Source organism: Rissa tridactyla, chromosome 23, assembly GCF_028500815.1.
Source record: "Rissa tridactyla isolate bRisTri1 chromosome 23, bRisTri1.patW.cur.20221130, whole genome shotgun sequence".
In the NCBI taxonomy this organism is placed as follows: Eukaryota; Metazoa; Chordata; class Aves; order Charadriiformes; family Laridae; genus Rissa; species Rissa tridactyla.
In genome coordinates this window covers 4,053,047-4,078,041 of record NC_071488.1, presented here as the reverse complement: position 1 = coordinate 4,078,041, position 24,995 = coordinate 4,053,047, and the positions used below count along the sequence as shown (strand labels likewise).

The window sequence follows — 24,995 nt, the reverse complement described above, 5'->3', positions numbered from 1 at the left end:
ATGTGTCTGGGATTGGCACATTTCACTGACTACATGACATGAGGGAAGGAAAACTGGTGTGGGCTTTTGTTTTGACTGTTTTCTTTCCTTCTGCTGGAAATTTATTCCATGGAGCGTTCAAGGAGAATGCAGTGCAAATGTTTTTATCGCGGCTGTGCTTACTTTACATCTTGTTCAATCACTGAGCAATCTTTTTTTATTGTAGTATAATTACAAAGTGTATTGTGCACTATTTCTCCATCGTGTTTCCAGCTAGTTTATTTCACCTTTGAGCCTGTTTCTTTTTAACAAACAGAATGTAAAGGATACTCTTGTGTGTGTTCCTGTAGGAAGTGATCACAAACGAGCATGTGGTTGCCATGATGAAAGCGGCCATCAGTGAGACGGAAGATATCCCTTTGTTTGTAAGTAAAGAGCTTTTTCAGTTAGGTTTTTCAGCCGTTCCGAATGCATGATACCTTCACCAGTCTCTCTTCTCGGTCCATGATGTGGTACGAAGAGAGTAGATAAAATAGGTAGCACCATAATTTGTTTCATTACCAGATTTGCCACCTGGATGAAGTAAGTAGTGTCTGTGTGCGAGTGTAAACTGTAAAACAGAATTATGAGGGGTTGTTTTTGATGTCACTCTGATCATGTCTAAAAGGTAATGAATTTTAAAAAAGAGAAAAGCCTTGTGGTGAAGAGTTGCTGGGGAAAAGCTTGCAATTAAGGAAAGTAGCTGAATGGGTTGCTGTTGTCTTGTTTTAAACTCTCAGGAGCCCAAAATGACTCGTTCCAAACTGAAGGAAGTTGTGGAGAAAGGAGTGGTAAGTATGTCATCTGCTCTTACTTCCCCCTACCCAAGTGGTTTTGATTGTTGGCTCCTCTAAAAGAAGAGTAAGGTGTGCTTTTATGTGATTTATTCTAAAAAAATAAGTTAAAACAATGTAAAAAATTCATTTTAGATGAGCAGAATAGAAGCAGGTCTGAGTTAGAAAATGTGGTGGATCGACGGTATCCATTCTGCTGAAGTTATTGCCTGTGGAGATCACGTGGGCAGTTCAGAAAGCCTTTGTTTGAAGTCTGTTGTTCCTTGGCCGCTTTGGAGAGCGAGGCCTCAAGCTCAAGTACTCGTTTGATGTAATAGACTGTCTAAGCTGTGCAACACCTTACTTTTCGGAGTTAGTTAAAGTGGTTTTGCTATCTTTAGGTGATTCCAACATGGAATATTTCTCCAATTAAGAAGGCGAATGAGGTGAAGGTAAGTCAAGTTGGGGACCAAACTAGAGGCCCCTTGCTGAGCAAGGACTCTTTTGGAGGGGTGGAGCAGGCTCGTGTCTAGCATGTCGGGAGCGGTGGTGACCAGGAGCATTGCAAACGGGGTATGCAGGGCAGGATGGGCAGCTAACGTAGCAGCAGGTGCCCGGAGAGCCCAAAAGAGCTGCCTTCAGTGGAAGACTGAACATGATGAAGTGATGATGTGTCATAGGGATGTCTTTTCTGATGGATGGTCTGTCTTCTCATGCTGGTACTGCAGCAGCCGCTGCCTGGATGAAACTCCTGACAGTGAATGCCATTGCCAGGCCTCGTGTGGTGACGTGTTCCTTCCTGGGACTGTTTTATACACTGTAGGACGGCCTGGAAATACAGCCTGGGCTTCAGGTTTTTTTCCTGAGCTCTGCCTGCTCCAAAAGATTTGTTATCTAGGTTATGAATGTGCTGAATCTGTTACGCAGGATTCAGCAGTGTAGCGGGGGTGAACGGCCATCTAAGTACTAGAAACACGTCTTTGAGATAGTGTCTGCTCATGCAGTGTTTCCATCCTATAAATACTAAATCATCTGTGCCCATTCTTGCACCTTTTCAAACCACTTACTTTGCTTTACTGATATTACTTGAGTAATTTCCTTAGTTTCTTCAGCCTTTTTCGGTAGTGTCCTTCCTTTCTGAGCTCCAGGGTGTTTCTTCAGTTAGAAATCTTTGGTCTGATAGTGTGCCGTTAGAGTGCAACTCTTATCTTGCCTGTAAAAAGTTGTCACCTTTCTTCTGTTGCAGCCTCCTCAGTTTGTGGACATTCCTCTTGAGGAAGATGATTCCTCAGATGAAGAATACCAGCCTGATGATGAGGATGAGGATGAGACTGCAGAAGAGGTAAATGCAACTTGTACAAAGATCAGTTCAGCGTGGAGTTGTCTGCGTGTTCGTGGCAGTAGAATGCTCATTATTTTAACGTATGAAATCTTATAAGTTGTCCCTGCCTGTCTGGTAATCTTTCTTCAATGCTATATTATTAATTTGGCTAGAAAGAGTCTTTGGAATATTACTTGAAGCAATGTTTGACTGTGGCATGATTGATTGCATTCTGCATCTTTTGCGCTATAGAGCTTACTGGAAAGTGACGTAGAGAGCACCGCTTCTTCTCCCCGGGGAGCAAAACGGTCTAGGACAAGGCGATCATCTGATGAGGAGGGAGGGACGCTCTGCGAGGTAAACTTTCAAGACAGTTTTTGCTTTCTTTAGAAACGGTGTTCAGTCATTATTCCTAAATGATTAATGCAAAAGCAAAAATGCATATTATTGCTTGAAGTTGTGGTGACGTTACAGGTGCTATGTGGCTTTAGGGTCATGCTGCAACGGTTCCTGCATACGCAGTGGAATGCAACCCTTGCAGGAAAAGCTTAGTCTGGAATAAACAGGAGTACTGAAAAAAAGCACTGACAATGGAAACGATTGGCTCTTCTTCGGATAATGTTTGTTTTCTGATTATGTTTTGAGAGCAGCGCAGGAGAATTTCTGATTATTTTTTGAGAGCAGCGCAGGAGAATTGCTTTCTATGCTTGGCTTTGGAGGAGAAAGTGATTTTGATAAAAGCATAAGGTATTTGTGGTGACTGCACGCACTGTCAAATCGGTCGAAGGAGTATGTGCAGTGTGATAAGAGCTGAGTATCAGCAGGCAAGAATGAGAAAGTGACTGTGAGAACTGACCACTGACACTGCAATTGGAGAAAGAACAATAATATGTTGATAATTCCACGTTCTACTCACCGTGGATTTATTTTTGGGAGCGTGCCACAATTACTAGTGTTCAGGTTTATCAGCTTTAGTAATGTTTAGACTGATACTCAAATCTTCCCAATGTCTCCTTTCCTGCAAGAATAATAAATTTATTTGTACTGTCTGAAAATCGAAGTCAGTGTAATATGAAGAATCCGTTTCCTTCTGTGAAGCATTTCTCCCATTTTGGTTGTACTAGACCCTCGTCAAGCAGAAAGAGACTTATTCTGCCCTTGGAAATTTATGTTCTAAATAAAACCTTTTAACACGAAGGCCTTTTTAACTAGATGGAGAAGGTTACTGCACCCGTTCTTAGGCACATCAGTGCTGAAGTAGTTCCCATGGGACCTCCACCACCTCCTAAACCAAAGCAAAACAAAGACAGCACGTTCATGGAGAAGCTGCATGCAGTGGATGAAGAATTGGCTTCAAGCCCAGTATGCATGGATTCTTACCAGGTACTGGTTTGGGGGATGCTGCGATAGTTTTAGTTTGAGTAAAATTTGTTAGAAAGGAGGTAGCTTTCTGGTGTTCTCTGCTATTACTTCTGCTGCGTTCTGCCCTCCTTTTATAACGTATTACTTAAAGTTGAATCTCCATGGTGTGTAGAGCGCTAGCTCTGTGAGAGAACAGAGGCAGCTGTTAGTAAAGAGCTGTTAGTGATGTATACTTTAAGTTTCTTGCATCGCAAGTACACTTTCTATTTATGCTCATAAGTCTCTCTCTGCCATTGTGTTGACTGTTAAAAGTAATTCTATGACACTTGCATAACTAATAAAGATGGCTTTCCTTTTGAAAGATATCCCGTCGGCTTAGTTGTGTTTTGCAGGCAGCTATACTGCTAACACCTGAGGAGGCAGCTTGGTTGTAAAGAGAACCACTGTTTCATGTTAGTAATGAGAAGAATGTGACTGATCTGTGTTACTGTGCAAGGGTGAGGAGTCGTGAAGATACAGTCCTGTGCTGCTGCTCAAGATTAATTTCAGATAGTGAAGAGGGCAAAGAGTAAAACATACGTGAAAGAATCAAATATTGCAAGTGGAGATTGCTTCCTCACTATCAGATAAGAGTTTAGCGTGAGATAAATGAATGGTAACATATTTATGAATAACAACAGCTAAATCGTGAGATTAATGAAAGTTTGGCTTGCTTGGACTACTGAAGTATGTGATTCTTTGTGGCAGGAATCTAATATTTTTCGTTTTGGACTTTTTTGGCTGTGCTGAAAACCCGCTGTCAGAGAAACTGAGAAAAGCAGAGATGTTGTAATTGCAGTGTGCTTTTCCTTCCCTTTTCAGTCTCTGGAAGACAGCCTCATTGCCTTCCGAACCCGATCTAAGAGACCGCTGAAGGATGTCCCTCTTGGTCAGCTGGAGGCTGAGCTCCGCGCCCCAGATATCACGCCTGATATGTATGATCCCAACACTGCAGATGACGAAGAATGGAAAAGGTGGCTTGGGGGTCTCATGAACGATGATGTGGAGAATGAAGGTATGTGACAGGTGTTTTGTTGTTGTACACCGGAATTGGGGATTACATTGAAAGCCTGGAGCTTTTTCTTTCTATTTATACATGATGGTCTTGGCTGCAGCCATGATCTTGTTTAGTAATACGTTTTGCATGCGGGTTTTTAAACTTCAGGTGTCTCGCTTGTAAATATTTACTAGCCAGTACGCACAGTAACTGGCGACCGTGAACGAAGGTTACATGTTTCAGCCCTTAATCCATCGTGGTGTGTCACGAAGCTGGGAGCATCGATATACCTGAATCTATCTGAGTGTATTTTGTCCTTTGAGAAGAAACAAGAACAAGCTTTGGGACTTGACTTCCTTTTGTCCCGAATTTACTGGTTGCTTACAGTTGTGAAAATTGAATATATAACACAAATTGAAATACTACTTCACTCTTTCTAAATTCAGATGAAACTTGGATCGCAGAGAATAAATCCAGCTTTTCTAAATGGGAATGGCTACAAATAAGGGTGCGAGTAGCTCAGTTTGAAAAGAGGATGGGCTTGATACTGCTTCCATAAAAAGGAACACGCGGTTAATTTCGAGCAGTAGTCCTAGCCCTCTTCGTGCCAGGTCAGGCAGTAAACAAAGTGCTTCTGCTCCTGGCATCTGTGTGCTCTTGGGGCAGGGTAATGACGTTTCAAAACATGCTTCTTGTTAGATGAAGCAGATGATGATGATGACCCTGAGTACAACTTCCTGGAAGATCTGGATGAACCAGATACAGAAGACTTCAGAAACGATCGTGCTGTGAGAATTACCAGTAAGTCCTTTGGGAATCCCACCTCCTTCCTTGTTAGGATTAGTAATTCATTTGGAAAAGTGTTTTGTTGCAAAAGTTTTGCAGTGTAGGGTAACTAAAAAAAATCTGCATACTTACTTGAACAGCTTTTCTATGCACAGCTGGCTTTCTGGGAATACGTGAAAGGATCTAGCCAGAGCTGCTGTGCTACCAGGTGCACCTTTACTCCATACCAAAGACTGAAGAGTAGCGCTGATGTGACAGTACAGTCTGTCTTAAAGCTTCAGCCGATTCAGAATTGAATGCTTGCCTTATGACTCGAGTGTAATTAAATTTTCTCCAAGTTCTTGCAATCTTTGAGCTAGTTTTGTAAACATATCACTTTTCATCTCCTCAATAAAGCACACTTGGTTTAGGTCTTACTACCAGTTAACATAGTTTTGAATTTAATTCTGAAAACTAGTTTTTATATGATACTTTTGAATCAGAACAGTCTCAGCTGAAGTTTTTTGGGGCCTAGCATTAAAAGGATGTAATAACCAGGTGCCTTTCCTTCTTGGTCCTCTCTTTGCAAGCGGAGGGTTTCCCTTTTGCAAGAGAGGTTCCTTAAATGACCTGATGATATGACAGGATTGCCAGGTGCTTCTTGGAAAAGGAGTCTTCATACTTCTTTTTAATTTTGCAGAAAAGGAAGTGAATGAACTGATGGAGGAGCTGTTTGAGACAGTAAGTGATAAATTGGCTATAGCACTAAAGAATAGATCTTTCTCAGGTCTGACATGAAATCTCTAAAGCCGTGAAGGGGTGGTCTCTGTAGGATGCTTAGTGCCGACTATGCGCAAAGGACCCTGCCATAAAAGTGTAATTTTTAGCCTTGGGAAAGAAGGTATATAGGAGCTTCCTTAAATCCATGCAGAGGTGAATGTCGATGCTAAGAGGATCATCGTGAGCTTTGTTAGCTAAAGACAGGTGGTGGTGAATGTACTGCTTGGGCTTTCTGTTCCCGACTGTCGCTACACGTTTACTGTCAGTTTCAGGACGAGATGGGTTTCTCGAACATGGAAGATGAAGGTCCAGAAGATGAAGATAACGTTACAGAGTCACGGCCAAATTTTAATACACCACAGGCACTTAGGTAGGATCATTTGGTTATGGTCGTAAAATTAAAAAATAACCACTAATCTGTTGTGATAAAAAGTCTGTGGTTACTTGCAGCTGTGCTGTGCCAGCCGCCAGAGAGGTACGGCCTTTTCAGCACAGGCCACTGTTTTGGGAAGCTCTGAGCCGTTTTTATTTGTGAGATTGAACCCTTCCCTTGCCCCTGTGTTCTTTTTTACGGATTGTGATGCATCTGAAGAAGATGGTGACAACGTTGAAAATGTAACTCTTCAGAAGGAAACAGCAAGAACGCCTGCCCTGACAGATTGCTGCTGGCTGTTCTGTATCGTGGCTGAAAACAGCCGAGGCCTTTCAGAATGGTGAACTGTCCCAACAAGCCAGCGTCTCCGGGGGGGAGATTCTCTTCCTGCTTCTTTAATCTCCATGCTGTATATACTGTCCCTCTGTATTTAAATTGTGTTTATTTCTCAAGTTCGCCCATATATATCTCCTGTTTATTAGCCTAATTCTTCTGAAAAAATTGCTTTACTACCTGCTAAGTCACTTACTTCAGCTATTAAGCTAACTAGCTCTCTTAATTCTTGTCTTTTATTGTCAAGGGGAGGGGCAAAATTCACTTAACCGCGCTTACATTTTTTTGATGGCAAGAAACGCTTGGGGAGCTGGTTTGACCAACTGTGTCACTTTATCTTTTAAGTAAATAGCTTGGATGTAATGTCCTTCTCTAAGGAAAAAGGCTGCATAAGGTAGCCAAGGCTATCTGAAACGACTGTGAAGTTTGGAAATTGGCTTTTGATGAGTCTTGGTATGGATTATACTTGAAACAGCGCCTTGAAGAGGAAAGGGTCTAAAGCGTTTCTTTATGTGTAATAATACCGCTCCGTTTAACGAATTACAGAAACGGGCTAAAGGTGAGCTGCGGTTTGAATGGTGTCTCCTTGTTTATGGGGCAGATCAGATCAAGATGAAGCTGTATCTGTTTGGGAAAGGAGCTAAAACGAAGGCTGGAGTTTCTCGATGCTCTCCCTGGGATGAGCAGTACCAGAGGGGTGCGCAGCAATTCTTAAACCAGCTACAGACTGAAAGCAGGGAAACTTTATGCACTCTCTTATTATTTGTACTTATTTGTCTTTGATAATGGCGAGATGCATTCATTTTTCTTTGGTTCTCCCAATTGTTTCTTCCCCAGTTCTATGCGTATACAGGCTTCTTAAAGTTGTTTTGTGGCAAAATATACATTCGCTAGGCTTATTGTTATTTTTGTGATAGAAGCATTGCGGAACAACTGTACTTGTGACTGACTTCAGGCCTGTTACAGAAGTGAAGCTGGTGACTAGCAGAAATCAGAATATTAACTGGTGTAGCTAAAATAAATAAAAATCTATCATAGAACAGGGGATAGTTGAAGCTGGTTTTGAAAGGACGGTAGTGTGTACGTCCTCTTTTCTGCTACAGGAGTGGCTCTTGCTATAGTATCAGCAGGAGTCTAGTAGAGTACTCTGCATAAAGCTAAGTAATACGCTTTTGTTTGAAGTAACAGCATTTGAGTCAGCGTGTGATCTTTCTGGAGACCCTTGTGGTAAAATGTCACCCGTAATACCTTGGGTTCAGACCTTGCCTGATGATATAAGTTAAATAGGATTGGCTCTAACGTGTTCTAGATTATTTTAGGTCCTGAGTGCTGTTGGGATTGTCTGAGCACTTGAGTGGAACACACACGGGTGTGATTGGGAACGGTGGACAAGACTGTTAACTTCTGTGCTGGTTTTGGCTGGCGTAGAGTTAATTTTCTTCACGGAAGCCAGTATGGGGCTGCGTTTTGGATTTGTGCTGAAAACAGTGTTGGTACCACGGGGGTGTGTTAGTTATTGCTGAGCAGCGCTTGCACGGAGTCGAGGCCGTTCTGCTCCTCGTCCCGCCTGCCAGCGGGGGCTGGGGGGGACGCAGCCGCGACAGCCGGCCCCAGCTGACCGAAGGGGTGTTCCGGACCGCAGGGAGGGATCCTCAGCACATAGAGCTGGGGGAAGGCTTGGAGGGATGGCGTTTGTCTTCAAGTCGCCGTTACGTGTGAGGGAGCCTGGCTTTCCTGGGGATGGCTGAACGCCTGCCTGCCCGTGGGGAGCAGGGAATGAATTCCTTGTTTGGCTTTGCTTGTGCACACAGCTTCTGCTTCACTTGCTGAACTGTCCGTATCTCAACCCGCGACTCTTCTCACTTTGACTCTAACGATTCTGTCCCCCGTCCCGCTGTGGGGGAGCGAGCGGGCAGCTGCGTGGTGCTTAGTTGCTGGCTGGAGTTAAACCAGGACACCGTCCTTGGAATAAACCGTTGAAACGCTGTATCCCAGAACTAAACAGTGCTGTGGTAGATGAAAGGATTTATGTATACGTCAACTGTTCTATTTATGTATAAATAACTGCTTTTTCAAGTTAAGGTATGCTGTCAGAGTGTTGAGTAGCGCAGAGATGATAGTTGTTAAACTGTGCATCCCAGGTACAGCGTAAAATATTCTAAATAGATGTGAACGGTTATTAAACCATATGCTTGTTATATTTTCGTCTGCCTGATCTCAAACAGATTTGAAGAACCTCTGGCCAATTTACTGAATGAGCAACACCGGACGGTGAAGGAACAGCTTGAGCAGTTGAGAATGAAAAAGTCCTCAATCAAGCCACCGCAAGAGATAGAAAAATCAAAACCTCAAAATGAGAAGCCTCTCCAGAGCCTTGTTCTGGACAGTATGCAAAGAAAGAGGCTCCAGCAGCAAATGCAGCAGGTAATAAAATGTCTGATCTGACCCAGTGAATATGTGCCGTATACTGCGGGGGGCCGGGAAGCCAATGGTACAGCAAGCACTTTGCCACGCTTCCTTGAAGAAATTAATTCAAAAAGCTACATTTGAAGTTGGAGCTTTAATAGGTGATAAATATTTACATGCCTGATTCCACACTGAAAGACAATTTGAATTGAATGTGCAAAGTAGAGCTTGTTTCTTGGCATCTGTATTGCTCTCATGTGAGGTAGCTGCCTTGGCTGTGTTTGAATTCTGAATGTAATCGGTCAAAATCCTCTGTTTTCACCAACTTCTTTATTACTTTCTAAGAATATTATTCTTGATGTAGCTTGGATTCTTTTTTTCCTCCTCCCGCCGTGCAAAACTGTAGAAATTCAGTTTAAAAGCTGTCAGCAGCAGAGATGAGAAGCTGTACGTAGAGAATTTTTTTTCCATATCCATACAAAGTTCAAGAGGAGTCTTTGCAAAACTTGAGACTTGCACAGAAACAAAGAATGGTGGGGGTTGGAAGGGACCTCTGGAGATCATCCTGTCCCACCCCTGGCCAGAGCAGGGTCACCCAGAGCAGGTGGCACAGGAACGCCTCCAGGCGGGTTTGGGATGTCTCCAGAGACGGAGACTCCCCCACCTCTCCGGGCAGCCTGTGCCAGGGCTCTGCCACCCTCACAGCAAAGAAGTTCCTCCTCATGTTTAGGTGGAACTTCCCATGGTCAAGTTTGTGCCCGTTACCCCTTGTCCTGTTGCCGGGCACCACTGAAAGGAGCCTGGCCCCATCCTCCTGACACCCCCCCTTGAAGTATTTATAAGCGTTGATAAGGTCCCCCCTCAGCCGTCTTTTTTCCAGACTGAAGAGACCCAAATCCCTCAGCCTTTCCTCATCAGAGAGGTGTTCCAGTCCCCTCAGCATCTTGGTAGCCCTTTGCTGTCCCCTCTCCAGCAGTTCCCCGTCCTTCTTGACCCGGGGAGCCCAGAACTGGACACAGTACTCCAGGTGCGGCCTCCCCAGGGCAGAGCAGAGGGGGAGGATGACCTCCCTCCACCTGCTGGCCACGCGCTTCTTGATGCACCCCAGGATGCCATTGGCCTCCTTGGCCACAAGGACCAAATCTGTGTAACAAACTTCCTGCCAGTGAATATTAAAGTTTCCCCTCAGTTTTCTGTTGCTTAAAAGGTTTTTTGAAGTCAGAATGTGATTTTTGGGGTGCGCAGGAGATATTTCTTGTGCCTCTATACATATGCTTTCCAGTTTCTTGGATGTCTGATGCACTGAAAAAACCCATTTGTCTAATTTTTATTCTTCAAGCACGTTCAGCTTCTGACTCAAATCCATCTTCTTGCAAGTTCCAACCCTGCTTTAAGTTCAGAGGCCAGTACTACCAGGATGTTTTTGGTAAGGATGCATCTAAAATCAGAGCTACATGAATTTTAATGATTGCTTGTTACTGGAAATATTTAGAGAGCTTAATTTATTTAACCGGTCCCATTAAATTGAGAGAGACTACCACTCAATAAGGGAATGATTCTGTTAGTCTGCTGTGAACGTGCTCGGTACTTACAGAAATAATTCACGTTGTGTCGACTAATAACAGTGCTTTGAATTGGCATGTCTTTGATTATTTTTTTTTATTGTTTTTTTGGAAATACTGAAAACAAAGTTCAAAAAAATATGGCTTTTGTAATTAGTGAACATTCTGTGACCTTGAAAGGTTCTGGGAAGTGGGGGAATTTAAAAAAAAAAAAAAGTCCTCGTGATTGTTCCTAGATTTGTAATACTCAAAAGCTGTAACACATAAAAACATAAATCTTTGGTGCTTGTCACTTCACTAGCTTTTGGTTTTTGCATTATGGCATTAGATGGGTTTGTTCTTTACCTTCCATTCGAAGGAAGGTAAATGCCCTTTTATCTTTTTCTGTGCTTGACTTTGCAGAGCGAGCTCGGTAACTTTGCTCGAAGCTCTACACTCCTTCGTCAGTCGTTCAATCCGAAGTTTCAAACGATGTTCCAGCCGTGTAACTTGAAGGGAGCGCTGCAGCTCATCGAAGATTTTCATGCCCAAGTCCAAGTTGACTGGAGCCCTCGCAAAGCCGTGAAGAAGAGCGGTACGCATTTGAAGGGACGAGAGGTGGGAGAGCATTGACAGTGGGAGGGATTTCACGCTGTGAGACATGGTTTGGAAGGCATTTTTAATTTTTTTTAATCTTGTGAGGTGGTTTAAGATAAAACTATCCGCTTAATTCGCTACCTTTTTGCTTCTTAAACTTGCAACACTGTGAAGCATGTTATATGAGCTATTGACTTTCGTTTGACATCATAATACTGCCGTTTATTGTTCTGCAGATGACGCTTGGAGCTGCAAAAGTCCGTCAGGAAACTATGCAACTGGAAATAATTGTTCCAAATGTGTTGGTTTACACACATCAAGGAAATACTCCCTTTATTGGAGCATTTTATTTAAAAAAAAGCTCCAAACTGTTGGTTTCAAATATTTGGTTTGTGATTATTATTTTTTTTCTGCTACCTAGAGAGTGAACTCACTTGAAATAAACAGAACTTTTTAAAGGTGCTTTTTCATTATAGAGCAAAACAGAAGAAAAGATGGAAGAGGAAAGTAATTTTACCTTTTGCTGTTGTACACTTAAGGGCAAAAATATGCAAATTCTGAAATCCAGGGAGAAAGTCTCTCTCTTCTTGCAGTGAAGTTTAGTGAAGTGACTAAAAAGTCACTTGTGACAAACATTATTTGTCCATGTGTCTGTCTGTCCTTATCTGTTAATTCTTTTCACAGCTAATGAATTTCCATGTTTGCCAAAGCAAGTGGCATGGATTTTGGCAACAAGGAGAGTCTTCATGTATCCAGAGTTGCTGCCAATATGTTCCTTGAAAGCAAACCCTCCCCGGGACAAGATTATCTTCACCAAGGCAGAGGACAAGTAGGTGCTTAGAGTTATTCAGTAAAATGCATACAAATGAGACTCCTTTGTTAAGGAGGATTTCTAGGATGCAAACTTTGGGGATATCTGCGTATTGTGTGACAGCACACCCAAATAGCAATCTGCTGTACTGGCTAAAAGACTTCTTTTTTTTTTTTTTTTTCTTTTCCTCCCCTCCTTCCTTCTTTCTTCAGTTTATTAGCTTTAGGTTTGAAACATTTTGAAGGGACAGAGTTCCCAAAGCCTTTGATCAGCAAGTATCTCTTGCCAACAAAAACTGCCCACCAGCTTACGGTACGAATCAAGAATCTGAATATGAATCGAGCCCCTGATAATATCATCAGAGTAAGTGATGCATTCAGATCGTGGTTTGGTAATTTTCAGATTTGTGTGTCTGGTTGGTGTTTATTATGTAAGAAATGTGCTCTTTGTTCCAAGGACCTTTTTCTGTGTGTGCTGACTGTTCACGGGCAGAGTGATTAACTTCACTCATAAGAGAGAAGTAGCGAAATATTATAAAACAGCGATTTAACAAAGTTAGTAGTGAACGGGACAGTGTTGTGCAAGATTCGATGCCAGGGTACACTTGATAATTTACTGCTCAGAGGCCAGGGTCGGACAGGCTGTCGGGAGACCCTCCTGTTGAGTCCTGAGGCTCAGAAAGGACCCCCTGGCTTTCTAAAGTCCTCCTCAGGGAGGAGTCTGGCTGCGGCTGGATCCAGTCCCGGTCCCAGACTTGGTCAGTGGTTTATGTCTAAAGGATTATCCACGCGCAATCAACCCTTTATATCACCTAGCTAAGACTTCACAGTTTAGCATGCTGTTAGTCACTTACCGAGAATCTGTTGGGGCAAGGAATGTCTCAGCCTCGAGGAGCAGAACCTTAAGCGAGCGCCCCCACTCACGGGGAGATCCTGGCGTGCAGCCGCCGCCGTGCAGGAGAGCTCCGGGGGCTCCTGGGCTGTCTGCTATTCACAGAGTAGGAGAATTGACCTACGGTCATATTCCCATGGGAATGAAATGTCTGGGTCCCCACTCCAGACGCTGTTTTGACTGTGTTGCCAGCCATCCCCCAAAGTCCAGGTGCAACTCATCACACCTCCCGCTGATGGTTATGACTTGAGCAGGAGCGGCGGGGGAGGGGGGAGGGAAGAAGGGGAGAGCACACTGCCACACTGACACTTTCTTAAAAGAAAATGTCATCCTTGTATTAGCAACGAGGATTTCGGCAAAAAAAGACCTTATCCTCTCTGTACTTTGTAAGTACTTATATTGCTATTTTGACTCTTTAAAGCCCAGCACGTGCAACTGTGGCTTCAGGAACAAATTCGTACAAATAAACTTTGAGTCTTGAGGCTAAAACAAAAGTGCTGTCTCCAGTCAGGCTGAAGGTCCAGCTGGCCAAATGCCCTGTCCCATAAGCCAGTGGCCACTGCTGAAGAGAGAAGAAGAACCAGAAATATTTAAAGCAAGTGTGCCTGCATGTCTGCTAGAATGTCGTGATTTCTACTGAGAGAAACCGAGGTGGCAGTGAGCTCCTGTTCAGCCTTTATTATTCTTTTTTTAATGTTTCTGAGGGTAGTACCTTATTACAGTAGTAGTGATGAGAATGACTTTATTCACACAAACACTGTTACAGAGCACAGTTCTTATCCTACATCCCAGCAGTTATTAGTCAGGTGATCTGACCACAGTCATCTTGTCTTGCATTCTGTCCTGTCTCCACATAGTACTATAAAAAGACAAAACAGTTGCCCGTTCTGTTCAAGTGCTGCGAGGAAATCCAGCCTAATGAGTGGAAGCCGCCTGTGGAGAGAGAAGAACATCGCCTGCCATTTTGGCTAAAGGTGGGTTCTGCTGTTCTTCATCAGTGTAGCGTTTGTTGTTGGTTGATTTCTTTTGGGGCTTTCCCCCTCTCTCCCGCTTTCCCCCTCTCTCCCGCTTTCCCCCTCTCTCCCGCTTTCCCCCTCTCTCCCGCTTTCCCCCTCTCTCCCGCTTTCCCCCTCTCTCCCGCTTTCCCCCTCTCTCCCGCTTTCTTTACGGCCTAGGTCCAGAGTGAGTTCTTTGGTCAGCCTGCAGCTCTGAAGTCAAAAGGCAGTCTGATTGTATTGCGTGGAAGCCCTCGTTACCCTGCGCCCAGCTAGTAAATGTAGCAAGAGCAGTAGTGTTCAGCAACCCGAAGTATTGCGCACTACTCTGTGCGTGTCTGCCCAGTACATGATGGACGTCATCGTGGACACACAGCGTTTGTTGTCACATCCCTGTTTTGCTCTGTGGGTGTATTTCTAATTTCTCTGGCTTGATGTGTTGATTTTGTTACTTGGTGGTGTTAATTTGTTCATCGATGTAGTCTGGCCCTTGCCGTATGCTTAGCAGTGTTGCCGTTTTTCCCACTGTCGTACAGCCATGAGAGAGGGCGCGTTCTTCCCCCTTAAAACCTCACCTTCTAAGAAGAAAGAAGAAATCTGGGGGCTCGGGGTGGGTTTTGTTAAGGTTATCGTCACCCGGAGTGTGGTTGTTATTTTTGTTACACCCAAACGTCTCGTGCTTTGTAAGGATTCTTTCTCTGAGACTCTTTGCACAAGGAATACGAAGTTGGAGGTGTAGTGACCACGCTTGTGAGTCAGTCGGGGAGGACTGCGCCTGAGAAAAGAATTAGACTCGGATGCCATAAAATCCAGTTTTCTTAATCGCCCATTATATTTTGTTGCTGTTACAATGAAGATTCCTTCCCGCAAAATCCTGTATTTACTAAAGGAACCTTTATAAAGTGATTCGGTTCTGTTGTTTCTTTCAGGCTCTCAGGTTCTTTTGAAGGCTTTGGAGTAAAACTCGTGAATATAAAGTAATATACAGTAGCATAAAGTAACTTCAGACCGCCTTACTTCCAGAAGCAAGTTGCTGTCTGTCGCCTTCTGTGGTGCTGTTTGAAGGTGGTCAGAGGGGAACAGCCTGTGGCCCGGACTAACACACTGTTGTTCCCTTTAGGCCAGCCTGCCCTCCATTCAGGGGGAACTGAAGCAATTGGCAGAAGATGCCAGGGAGATGCCAGGTTCACCTGATGCAGAATCTGTCTTTTTGGGGACAGGAAAGGAAACTTCAGACACAGGATGTGATGAAAAATACCCTCTGCTCATGCCAAAGGGACTAGTACTGACCTTGAAGCCCCTTGCCAATCGGTTCTCCCGGAGAGCGTGGAGGAGGCAGAGGTCCTCAGCTCTGAAGCCTGTCCTCATTCGACCGAGTCCTTGTCTGCAGCCTGGTTCCAACACTATTAACATCCAGAAAACGGTGAAGTTGTCCCAGTCAGAAGCTCCTCCCAGCAAAGTCATGGTTCAGATTCCTCGGCTAATCCAGCCAGCTACAGTTACGCAGACGGTGTCAGGAGTGCAGCCTTTGAGTGTCCCAGCAGTGGTAGGAAGTGGGGATGGCTTGGAATTTCAGAACGTGCTGTCCCCATCGTATTCAGACTCCAGACAAGCTTTCTCAGCTGCTGTACCACCAGCTCTGGTGTCCTCCAATCCAGTAACTTTTCAGCCAAAACTGATGTTGCCAGCTTTGGCCGGAGCAAAAATACGCAAACCTTGTGTTCGTAAGGGATACCAAAAGAAAAAAGGGGCAAAATCTGCCCCGTTGATAAAGACTTCACCTTTGATTCAGCCATCTCCTGTCATCCTTACTGTACCTGCCACCACAGTGAAAGTGGTTAATATAGGCAATGGCTGCAATATGATTCAGCCCATAAACACAGCAGTTGGTAGAGGCGCTCAGGCTATTCCAGTTACGACCTTATTAGTAAATCCATCCACTTTCCCGTGTCCATTAAATCAGCCTCTAGTGACTTCTTCCATCCCTTCGTTGTTAGTCTCTCCTAACCCTGTTGGTCTTTCTGCATCGTCTGTTGGTGAAAATGAAGATCAGCTGAATCTGGTTCCTTCCTGCCCCGCTGGAAACAACAAAAATACCTATCCCACAGTGGAGCCCAAGGTTGAACCCCCAGAGCTGTATGTTTCGTGCTCCGCTGTCTCCCCCAAGGAGGAGTGTAGCACAAATCCTGCCACTTCGAGTACCAGCAGCCAGGAAAAGGTAAATAAGGGTGACCGCTGTAGCTGGACAGTGGTAGAAGGAGGTGAGAACGCTTCAGAGCCGTTGTCTGTGGACCTTCTGCCTCATTTAGAAGCTCCAGACGAAACAGTGAAAATTGAGCCTGAAGATTCAAGTGATGCTAGCAAGGAAGTAAATCCAGTACAGAAGAGGGATCTCTTATGTGCTGAAGTGAAGGAGGAATTCATGCTGGATCTTGGCCAGGAGCTGAACATGGAGGCTGCATGTTCATGTTCAAATGACCTGAAAGAAATTAAAAAGGAGCACACTTTGTGTGATGAGAAGGGAGAAGAAGAACGAGGGGCTTCGCAGTCGCCTCCCCAGGGTGAACAGCAGACAGATGCAGGTGGTGTTGCTGGACCACAGCTAAGCAGCGAGTCTCCAAAGAATCTTTCGTACCCAGCAGACGTTGAGGCGGAATTTAGCAGTCCGCTAGGAAGACCGGAGGATTCCTCCAGTATAGACGGCCAGTCTGTTGGGACACCAGCTGGCCCTGAAGCTGGAGGAGAGAGAGAAGGACAAGAAGAGGAGGAGGAAGATGACTTTGATGATTTTACACAAGATGAGGATGAAGAAATGTCATCAGCCTCAGAAGAATCTATTCTTTCCGTGCCCGAACTTCAGGTAAAAGCAAACAAAACTGTAAAAAAAGCTTGTTAATGACAAATGTCGATGTCCTGAAACATCCTAATGGAGTCAGGGCAAACCACAATTTGAATCCAATTGGGAAGATGGACTGTTAACTACGTAATAGCATGGTGCTGGGCTGTTTTATTGAGAAATTGGGCACCGCGTTTTTCTGAGAAGATTTTAAGTCCAAACTAAAGGAATATCTTGCAAATATGCAGATTGAAATTTTGCTGAGTTGTAAGGACTTTCTCAGCTGAGGCTGAGAAAATAATAGTAGCACTTAATAAGCTACTTAATAAAATAATAAGCGACTTTAATAAGTAGCACTTAATAAGCTACTTATTATTAATAAAATAATAAGCTACTTTAATAAGAAGCACTTTACATGAAAATTATTTTCCCGGTCACAATTCCAGCAAGCCTGTAAGAACTAAGATGGTCATTGAGGAATCCCGTATAATTTAAGGCTTTTGTAAGTGGCAGATTCTAAAACTTAATTTTGCGCGTGATACAAAAATAGGCAGTTAAGGTTGTTGTTGAGTTTTGTCCGTTCAGTAGAATCCTTTAGTTGGTCAGGTGTTGATCTGTGAAACTGGCCGTTAGAATTTTGATGGAGTGAGATCGTTGCTGAATGACGTTAAAACAAACCCTGAAAGAAAGCGATGTGACGGTTTTGTTGTTGTTGCTTTCTAAGGAGACAATGGAAAAACTTACTTGGCTCGCAACAGAGAGACGTTTAAGCCAAGAAGGAGATTCGGAAGAAGAGAATTCCCAGGAAGAGAACTCTGAGCCGGAGGAGGAGGAGGAGGAGGAAGGGGAAGGGATGGAGAGTTTACAGAAAGATGATGAAATATGTGGCGATACATCAGAGGAACCTAAATCTGCCTTCCCGTCGACAACGGCAGCCCCGCAGGTGGAAGCCCACAGAACGCCAGCAGGTAAGTTCTGTGCGTTTCTTCTGACACAGGGCACGGGGAAACAGAGCCGCTCTCTGCCTTAAAACCAAAATGGGGAAACCGTATCTGGGTTTACTTTCACTTAGCGTACTGAGCTCAGCGATGCTTCCCATCTGGGAATTAAATTTTGCCACACAGTCACAATTCTGTGAAAACATTTCTTAGCACAGAAGCCCTTGTGCATGTGAACCAAGTGTCCTTTGTAATGCAGTTATGCTTCAAAAATTTGCAGACGTAAGATTTGTGATTTGCATCAGCTAATACCCAGTACCCGTATACGAATGATACGAAATAGTCAAAGCTTTGCTAAATTGAATTTTGTGTTATAAGGTCACATTGGGGAAAAATAAGTGAAACAAAATAATACCTTAACAGAATCTAGCAAGCGGTAGACGAATTTGAACCGTGGACCTCACACCGTTAGGCCAACAGACTCGTAATCTAAAGACATAAAAATCGTGATGTCGCGCATCTTAGTACGCTATTTCTTTCCCTATTATGTGGCAGCAGTTACTTATCGGTGATGTTAACTCTATTCGTGTAAATAATAAGCTAAAAGAATAATTTGCAAGTGTTACAGCCGGCTCTGATCCTCGTATTTTATCTCTGTTCACCCACTATGTTTTTTTTGGTCCCTGGTATGCAGGAGGTGGATCTGTTAGTTCTTGGTAGATTCTGGGTAACAGTCAGGATGGGTTTGTTGCTGTATCAAGATTTTTTTCCTGTCAGACTCTATAATAAACAGCTAATTTAAAATACGTTAGCCAGCCTGACTAATGAAAAACATGCTGCTCGTACGCGTCCAGGAGAGCGTAAACAGTTAACTCATCGCTAACTCTGAAACCCTGCTTTTCTGTTGCGATATCAATCTTGAAGAGCAGTTGTCTGCCGGGCGAGGGAATGTCTGAAACGTACCTGCACAACTTGCTTTGTGCTTCCCCGCAGGAGAAAGTATGAAAGCCCCTGGGAAGAGCAGGAGCTCCCACAGAACCAGAAATAAGAGGGGCCGGGCTCGCGCTAGCAAAGATACATCTAAGCTGCTCCTCTTGTATGACGAAGACATCCTGGAGAGAGATCCCCTGCGGGAGCAGAAGGATCTGGCATTCGCACAAGCCTATCTAAGCAGGGTAAGCCAGGCCAGCGCGTAACCCACAGACAGGAACGCTGGACACTGAGTCCTCCAACGTGGGTCGTACCGGAGCACCGTAATGGCCACTTCCAACTGGGTGTGCCGGATCTGGTCAGGAGGGGGTTGTCTCTTCATAGCACCCCATGGCGCGGTCCTTCACTTATTAAACCGCCTTTATCTTCACCTGGGAGTTCTCTTGCTTCTGCTCTTCCTCTCCCCTCCCCTGTCCCGCGCAGGGAAGGGGGGAGCGTGAGTGGCTGTCGGGGGATGCAGGGCTGCCGGCTGCAGTCAGACCATGGCACGGGGTCTCTTCGTTTCAGAGCTTCGTAGCCTTGGATTTGGTTCCCTTCTCTCTTGTGCGCAGTTCAAACTTATCTTTAAGGGTTGACCCAACCAAACACAGTGTAAATTCTGAGGAGCCAGACGTCAAAGATTACTAAATTAACTTTTTTCCTTCCTGGACGTTACGTAGTTCTGTAAAGGCCTCTTGCTTTTTCCAGGTGCGTGAAGCCTTGCAGCATGTTCCTGGAAAGTATGAAGACTTTCTTCGCGTTATCTATGAGTTTGAGATCAGCACGGACAAGCGAACGGCTGTGGATCTCTATTCCACTTTGCAGAAACTGTTGCACGACTGGCCACAATTGCTCACAGATTTTGCTGCCTTTCTTTTGCCAGAACAAGCTTTGGAGTGTGGACTGGTAGGTACGGTGAAAGGAGGAGACCAAACTTTAAGCAGGCAGTGTGAACGCTTGCGAAAGGATAAGGAATTCTTCCTAAGGCAAGAAAGGTAAACAGCTGGCAAATCATTTGCTTACCTTGCTGTTTCATTAATCAGAACCGAAGAGCGTAGTGTTTAAGTCTCATACTAAGTATTACTGTGGAGAATCCGCCTTTCCCAGTTACATCGCAGAACCAGACTGCAGAGACAACGTGCGGCAAGCGGAATGGCTCCTTTGCCTCACAAATCAGCCTTCCGCTTTGTAATGTAGACGTTTTCGCCTGTTACATTCTTTCTGGATTTTGCCTATTTTATGTGCGCGTGGTCGAAGCAAAACTTTATAGCTCACGTGAGTATCGATTGTACAAAGCCTTGTCTCTGTTCCTCCCCCTCTTCCCAGTTTTGCAATGGGTGTCAAAACAAGTGGGAAACAAACAGCAAGACAGGCAGTTTATAGCTCGCTTAAGCCAAGTAGAGGTGCTGGGAAGCGTATTCTTGAACATGAGGGGTGAATCTCTTTCTTTTGGTCAGTTTGAAGAGCAGCAAGCGTTCGAAAAAAGCCGGAAGTTCCTCAGGCAGCTGGAGATTTGTTTTGCTGAAAATCCTGCCCACCACCAAAAGATCATCAAAGTTCTGCAGAGCTGCGCAGACTGCCTCCCCCAGGAGATCGCCGAGGTAATCGCGCGTCCGGGTACCTCCGTTCTCCCAAACCCCGCGCGTGGCATTCGCTGCCCTGCTTCACCGCACCCGCGTGCTGCGCTCTGAGACCCTGAGAGTTTATGGAGTTGATCTCCCTCTGGGGGGCACAGTACAGAACCGAAGCTGCCTCTTCAAGAGGCTTCGCCATGAACTGGCCTGTGTGTCTCCTCTCTCCTACCTCCACCTTGCTTTTATCCCCTTGCAGGTGTTAAATTTTACCTTGGTGCCTCCTACAGAGTCTGCCTAGAATTTTGGAGGGATATTTCTACGCTAATTTGATAGCTGGATGTAGAATGATCTCAAAATATTGATGAAGTAGTACCAACGCAAGCATAAACTGTCATGTCAGAGCTCTGATAAGCCTTGATGTTCTACTTGCTTTGAGAAATCCTTCTGAGAAGAATGTGGTGATACGGAATGAAACATCGATTTTCTCGGGATTTCTCTCTTCCAGCTGAAGACCCAAATGTGGCAGCTGTTGAAAGGACACGACCACTTGCAGGACGAATTCTCCATTTTCTTTGACCACTTAAGGCCCTCAGCCAGCCGCATGGGAGACTTTGAGGAGATCAACTGGACAGAAGAGAAGGAATATGAGGTGGAGCAATCTTTCTGGCAAGACCAGAAAAGATAAAAGCAGATACTTGACTCAAACTGGGGCTGTGTTTCCAGAGAGGAGGCAGCAGGGTGGGATGGGTTTGGTGGACTGCAGCAAATTTTTCAAACTTTTTTTACAGCGTTTATGTCTCTTCTAACATAGTTGAACCTGTCACGTCCTGGAGCTGAGCTCGATATTCAGAAGCTCATGGGGAAAAGGAAGCTTGGTCTGCTGAAGAGCTGTCATAATAGAGCAGGTTTTCCGTGTTTGTTGTTTTTTTCGTAGTTTGATGGGTTTGAAGAGGTGTCTTTGCCGGATGTAGAAGAAGATGATGAACCACCCAAGATGCATGCAGCCTCAAAAAATAAGAAGCGGAAAGAGATCGGAGGCCAGAATAATGACAAGGTGGGCCTGGGGTATCTCACTAGTCCACGTATCCGGACTCTGAGCAAATGCATGCCCAGGAGGATAAATGTGTCTTACCGAGAGACATGACAACGGTCTAAAAAGATATGAAGAAAGGGGATTGAACTGTTTCCGTTGTGCTTCACGTATTAGCAGCATAATCGCTTTAGTTCTCTCCAGGTGTGCGCAGAGTGCCACTCAGCCCTTCCTGGCTCCCTCTGGGGTTAACCTTCCCCTGACTGTCATCTCTGTGTACCACGCGCATTTGTCAGCTGGAGTATGTCTGTTTCCAGGAGGTCGAGTGGGTAGATGGGATGAAGGAATGTTCATGTTCCTGCCATGAAGGGAGTAGCGATCTCAAGCTAAAGAAAAGCAAAAGGAGGACCTGCAGCCATTGTAGTAGTAAGGTTAGTTGATAGGCCAAGTCACTGGAGCGGTGAGTGGAAAGTAGAGTCCTGCCGAGAGTCCCCCGTTGCAATGATCTGTCCGGCCTCGGGCCTCGTGTCTCCAAAATCACGCGTTGAGGAAGAAAGTAAATCAAAAGATGACGAGTAGCGTCCCCCCTCTTTGGAGCTCTGACTGCACGACCTGGCCTTACCCTGTCTCCTGCTCACTTTCTACCGCCCCTCCCTCCTGTGCTAAACAGTCTTAGTTTTGGTGTTAAGAATAAGGATTTTGTAGTGGAAGATGCTTGGGTGGCCGCTATGTGAAAAGAACCGTGCCTGTTCGTAATAATAAAAAAGATTCAGCTTTCTCAATGCAAACGTACTGTCAAATTGAAGCCTTTGCTAGGGGCAAGGAATACTTTGGAAGCAAAAGCCGGAGTGGTAGGTTTGGATTGATACACCACCCCTCTAACTGTATGCCTATATATTGATTTACAGGTGTGTGAAAACAAATTTTATAAACATAAAGATTCTCAAGAGCTGACGGCAAGCCTTGTTCAACACGAATCAAGTCCTCAGCCCGAAGGGAAGGATTCTGGAACGTCTAAGGAGCCTGCAGAAGAAAGCCCGGAGAACAGAGATGAGGGCGAGGATGTCCAGAGCAGAGCAAAAACCGTGTCAAGGAAAGTGGACTCTCTGGCTGCAGGTGTGTGGAGGTCTTGTGTACAGACGGGTCTGTCATTCATCTCCAGACGGTTCACACAAATGAAAATAGGTGTAGGACTTTGTAATGTGAATTTATTGAGATAACGAAAACTTCCAATAACCTTTTTTCATTTTTTTTTTCCTTGTCTTCATCTGCTCTGGGTGGATATGCTCACATAATCCAGAGCGTTCCCTTCAAAAAAAAAAAAAGCTTTCCTGACTAGAGAAATATTCTCCCTTTTTCAGCCTGATTGGGCCATTTCGGCTTCTCTTGCTAACGTGCTAATCCCATTCTCAGCACTTCCCAGTCCGTGACGCTGGGTTTTTTTCAGCTTTCGCTTTAGCACAGCAGTTCAAAATCACCATCTCTCTAGTCCTCTCTTAAATGACCTCCGTCATGTTACTTCTTTTTTCCTCCAGCCTGGTACAGACAAGGGAAAACGCGATTAATGCAGGATAAACACCCTGAAAGAGATCTCTTCTGTCTTTCAGCAGCTACGTCTGCCCGTGCTGCTGTTGGAGACAAGCACAGGTTAAACGCGGTGGGCTCAGCGTAATGCAGCCCCATGTCTGGTTTGAAGTGGTTTTGTAAATTGGGCGCCGAGAGCAGCAACGTGTGTTTCGCTTGAGAATTTTTGGTCTGGGCTGCACACTTAAGCTTTTTCACGTGTTCGTCGCTTCTTCACACAGCAGCTGGCCGTAGTAACCTACGGTGGTGAAGAAAACTGACGGCAGAGTGCCGCCTTTGAATTACAGGATGGGTAAGCTGCAGATAGAATTACAAAGCCGCTCCCAAACTGTGTTCTCATTTACAGCATTATGGCCTAGAAAAATAATAATCTCTTAAAAAGTAAGTGAATAAAGCCTCTGGAAGTTTTTCTTAGTAACAGCTAGTCTGAACTTCTTCGGGTTTCCTTTCAGGATCTCACCTGGAAAGGAAGATTGTCTCCGGCAGACACGCACCTTGTGAAAAAGCTGCGCTGCCTGGTAATCGGGTGCAGGAGGCAGGCGTGGGTGCTGTTGTGGACACTGCAAAGGACGGCGACTCCTCTGTCGCTGCCCCCAGGGGCACGCAGCCACAAAAACCTGCTCTAAAACTACCTCAAGAAACCAAAGACTGTCCCTGCGCTGTGGGAAGAGAGAGTCAGGGGCTAAGCCAGCGCCGAGGAAACGCAGAAGCTCCCCTTGGGCTGAGCAGGGATCTGCTGCTGTCCTCTCCTTCCGCTGCAGGAGAAGATTTAATGGGACCCAGTTCCTCTTCTGGGAAGAGTCTATGTCAGACTAAAGGGCCTTATTTGGATTCATCAGATAAGCTTGCTGTCTTTGGTCATGCTTCAAAATCGGGTGTGAAAGAATCTGAGGGACCACCTTTGCCTCTGGAAGACAAACCTGAAGCAAAGCAGGGCTGGGTAACAGCGGGTAGAGCCCCCCCGCTGGGCAAGAGCTGCAGCTCCCAGGCCCCTGGTGACTGCAGTTTGGAAACACACGATACGGGCGGCGCTGGAAGTTTTCCAGAGAGCAGACTGAAGTCAAATGCAAACAACCGCTTCCAGGTGCATCAGCACCCTGAGCAGCTGGAATATAGAGCGGTGGCCACATCGCTGGGGCAAAAGGAGGAGGAGCAGCAACAGCAGCGAGTCACGGAAGCAACGGTGTGCGCTAAGAACAGCAAAGTCAGCTCAACTGGGGAGAAGGTTGTCCTCTGGACCAGGTACAGCTGCCTGAACTGCATCTTTGTGTCTTCAGTTTGGCTTCAGCTTTCATATCACAGCGTACCCTTTCGTTTTCACTTCGTGCTCCCGTTTTCTTACGGCTTCTGCCCCGTCCCTTTGAACATTCCTGCCTGTGTTTCCTCCAGCCCCCGTCCAGCAGAGCTGCCTTCTTGGTCCTATGACAAATGCTGTCGCTTTGTGGCAGTGTAATTACTGTAGTATTTCAGGCTGGGAAAGAATTTCTTTTCTCCTTCAGAAAGCTTAGAAACGGGCTAAATGGAGCTCCACTTAGAGCGATGTCCTGGGACGGGTGGTGGCAGTACAGAGGAACGAGCCTGCTGGCCCTCTGCCACCGTGACCTTGCCCCGGGAACAGGCCTCGAGCTTCTGGGGGTTGCCGTGTGTCAGCACTTGGCTTTGGCTGCTTTTTAACTGTTTTACTGTTCCCCAGGGAGGCTGACAGAGTCATCCTCACCACCTGCCAGGAGAAGGGAGCCCAGCTGGAAACCTTCCACGCCATCTCCCAGAAACTGGGCAACAAGACTGCCGGCGAGGTGAGGGCTGGGCGTGGGGACGCCTGAATCGGCGACGGTGAATGGGGAAAGGGGGTGGGCAGGAAGGAAAGGGGGAGGTTTGCTGTCAGCGTGGTCTCATAAACTTAACTTTAATTTGATGTTCCATCAGAGAAAAATAACCCCAGTTGCAATTGGAGGGGAAAAAAAAAAACCAAAACAAACCTTGATCCGTTCCATCGGAGCCAAAAAATAGTGAGTGCTGTGGGCCTTTTTACAATGTCACCATTGGCATTTTAACCTTGTAT

At 45.3% G+C, this 24,995-nt stretch overlaps 1 protein-coding gene across 13 annotated transcripts in view; it reads left to right on the top strand.

Annotated features, from left to right (window-relative positions):
- Positions 1 to 24,995, top strand: part of LOC128901144 (GON-4-like protein) — a 33,307-nt gene that overhangs the window by 4,715 nt on the left and 3,597 nt on the right. For 7 of the 13 annotated variants that reach the window (XR_008463429.1, XR_008463427.1, XR_008463428.1 and 4 more), the window contains exons 4-30: positions 330 to 404; positions 759 to 809; positions 1,193 to 1,243; positions 2,038 to 2,133; positions 2,365 to 2,469; positions 3,325 to 3,495; positions 4,336 to 4,528; positions 5,210 to 5,311; positions 5,976 to 6,016; positions 6,322 to 6,425; positions 8,987 to 9,185; positions 10,507 to 10,593; positions 11,132 to 11,303; positions 11,990 to 12,134; positions 12,329 to 12,479; positions 13,865 to 13,981; positions 15,123 to 16,862; positions 17,563 to 17,806; positions 18,770 to 18,951; positions 19,454 to 19,651; positions 20,203 to 20,346; positions 20,825 to 20,968; positions 21,254 to 21,373; positions 21,667 to 21,780; positions 22,258 to 22,465; positions 23,386 to 24,175; positions 24,627 to 24,729. Coding sequence is in view for 8 of the 13 variants with exons in the window: in XM_054182959.1 (XP_054038934.1) it covers positions 330 to 404; positions 759 to 809; positions 1,193 to 1,243; positions 2,038 to 2,133; positions 2,365 to 2,469; positions 3,325 to 3,495; positions 4,336 to 4,528; positions 5,210 to 5,311; positions 5,976 to 6,016; positions 6,322 to 6,425; positions 8,987 to 9,185; positions 10,507 to 10,593; positions 11,132 to 11,303; positions 11,990 to 12,134; positions 12,329 to 12,479; positions 13,865 to 13,981; positions 15,123 to 16,862; positions 17,563 to 17,806; positions 18,770 to 18,951; positions 19,454 to 19,651; positions 20,203 to 20,346; positions 20,825 to 20,968; positions 21,254 to 21,373; positions 21,667 to 21,780; positions 22,258 to 22,465; positions 23,386 to 24,175; positions 24,627 to 24,729 (5,847 nt within the window). In the remaining 5 variants the exon portion in view is untranslated. The other 6 variants (XM_054182961.1, XM_054182960.1, XM_054182962.1 and 3 more) reach the window with 6 other exon arrangements.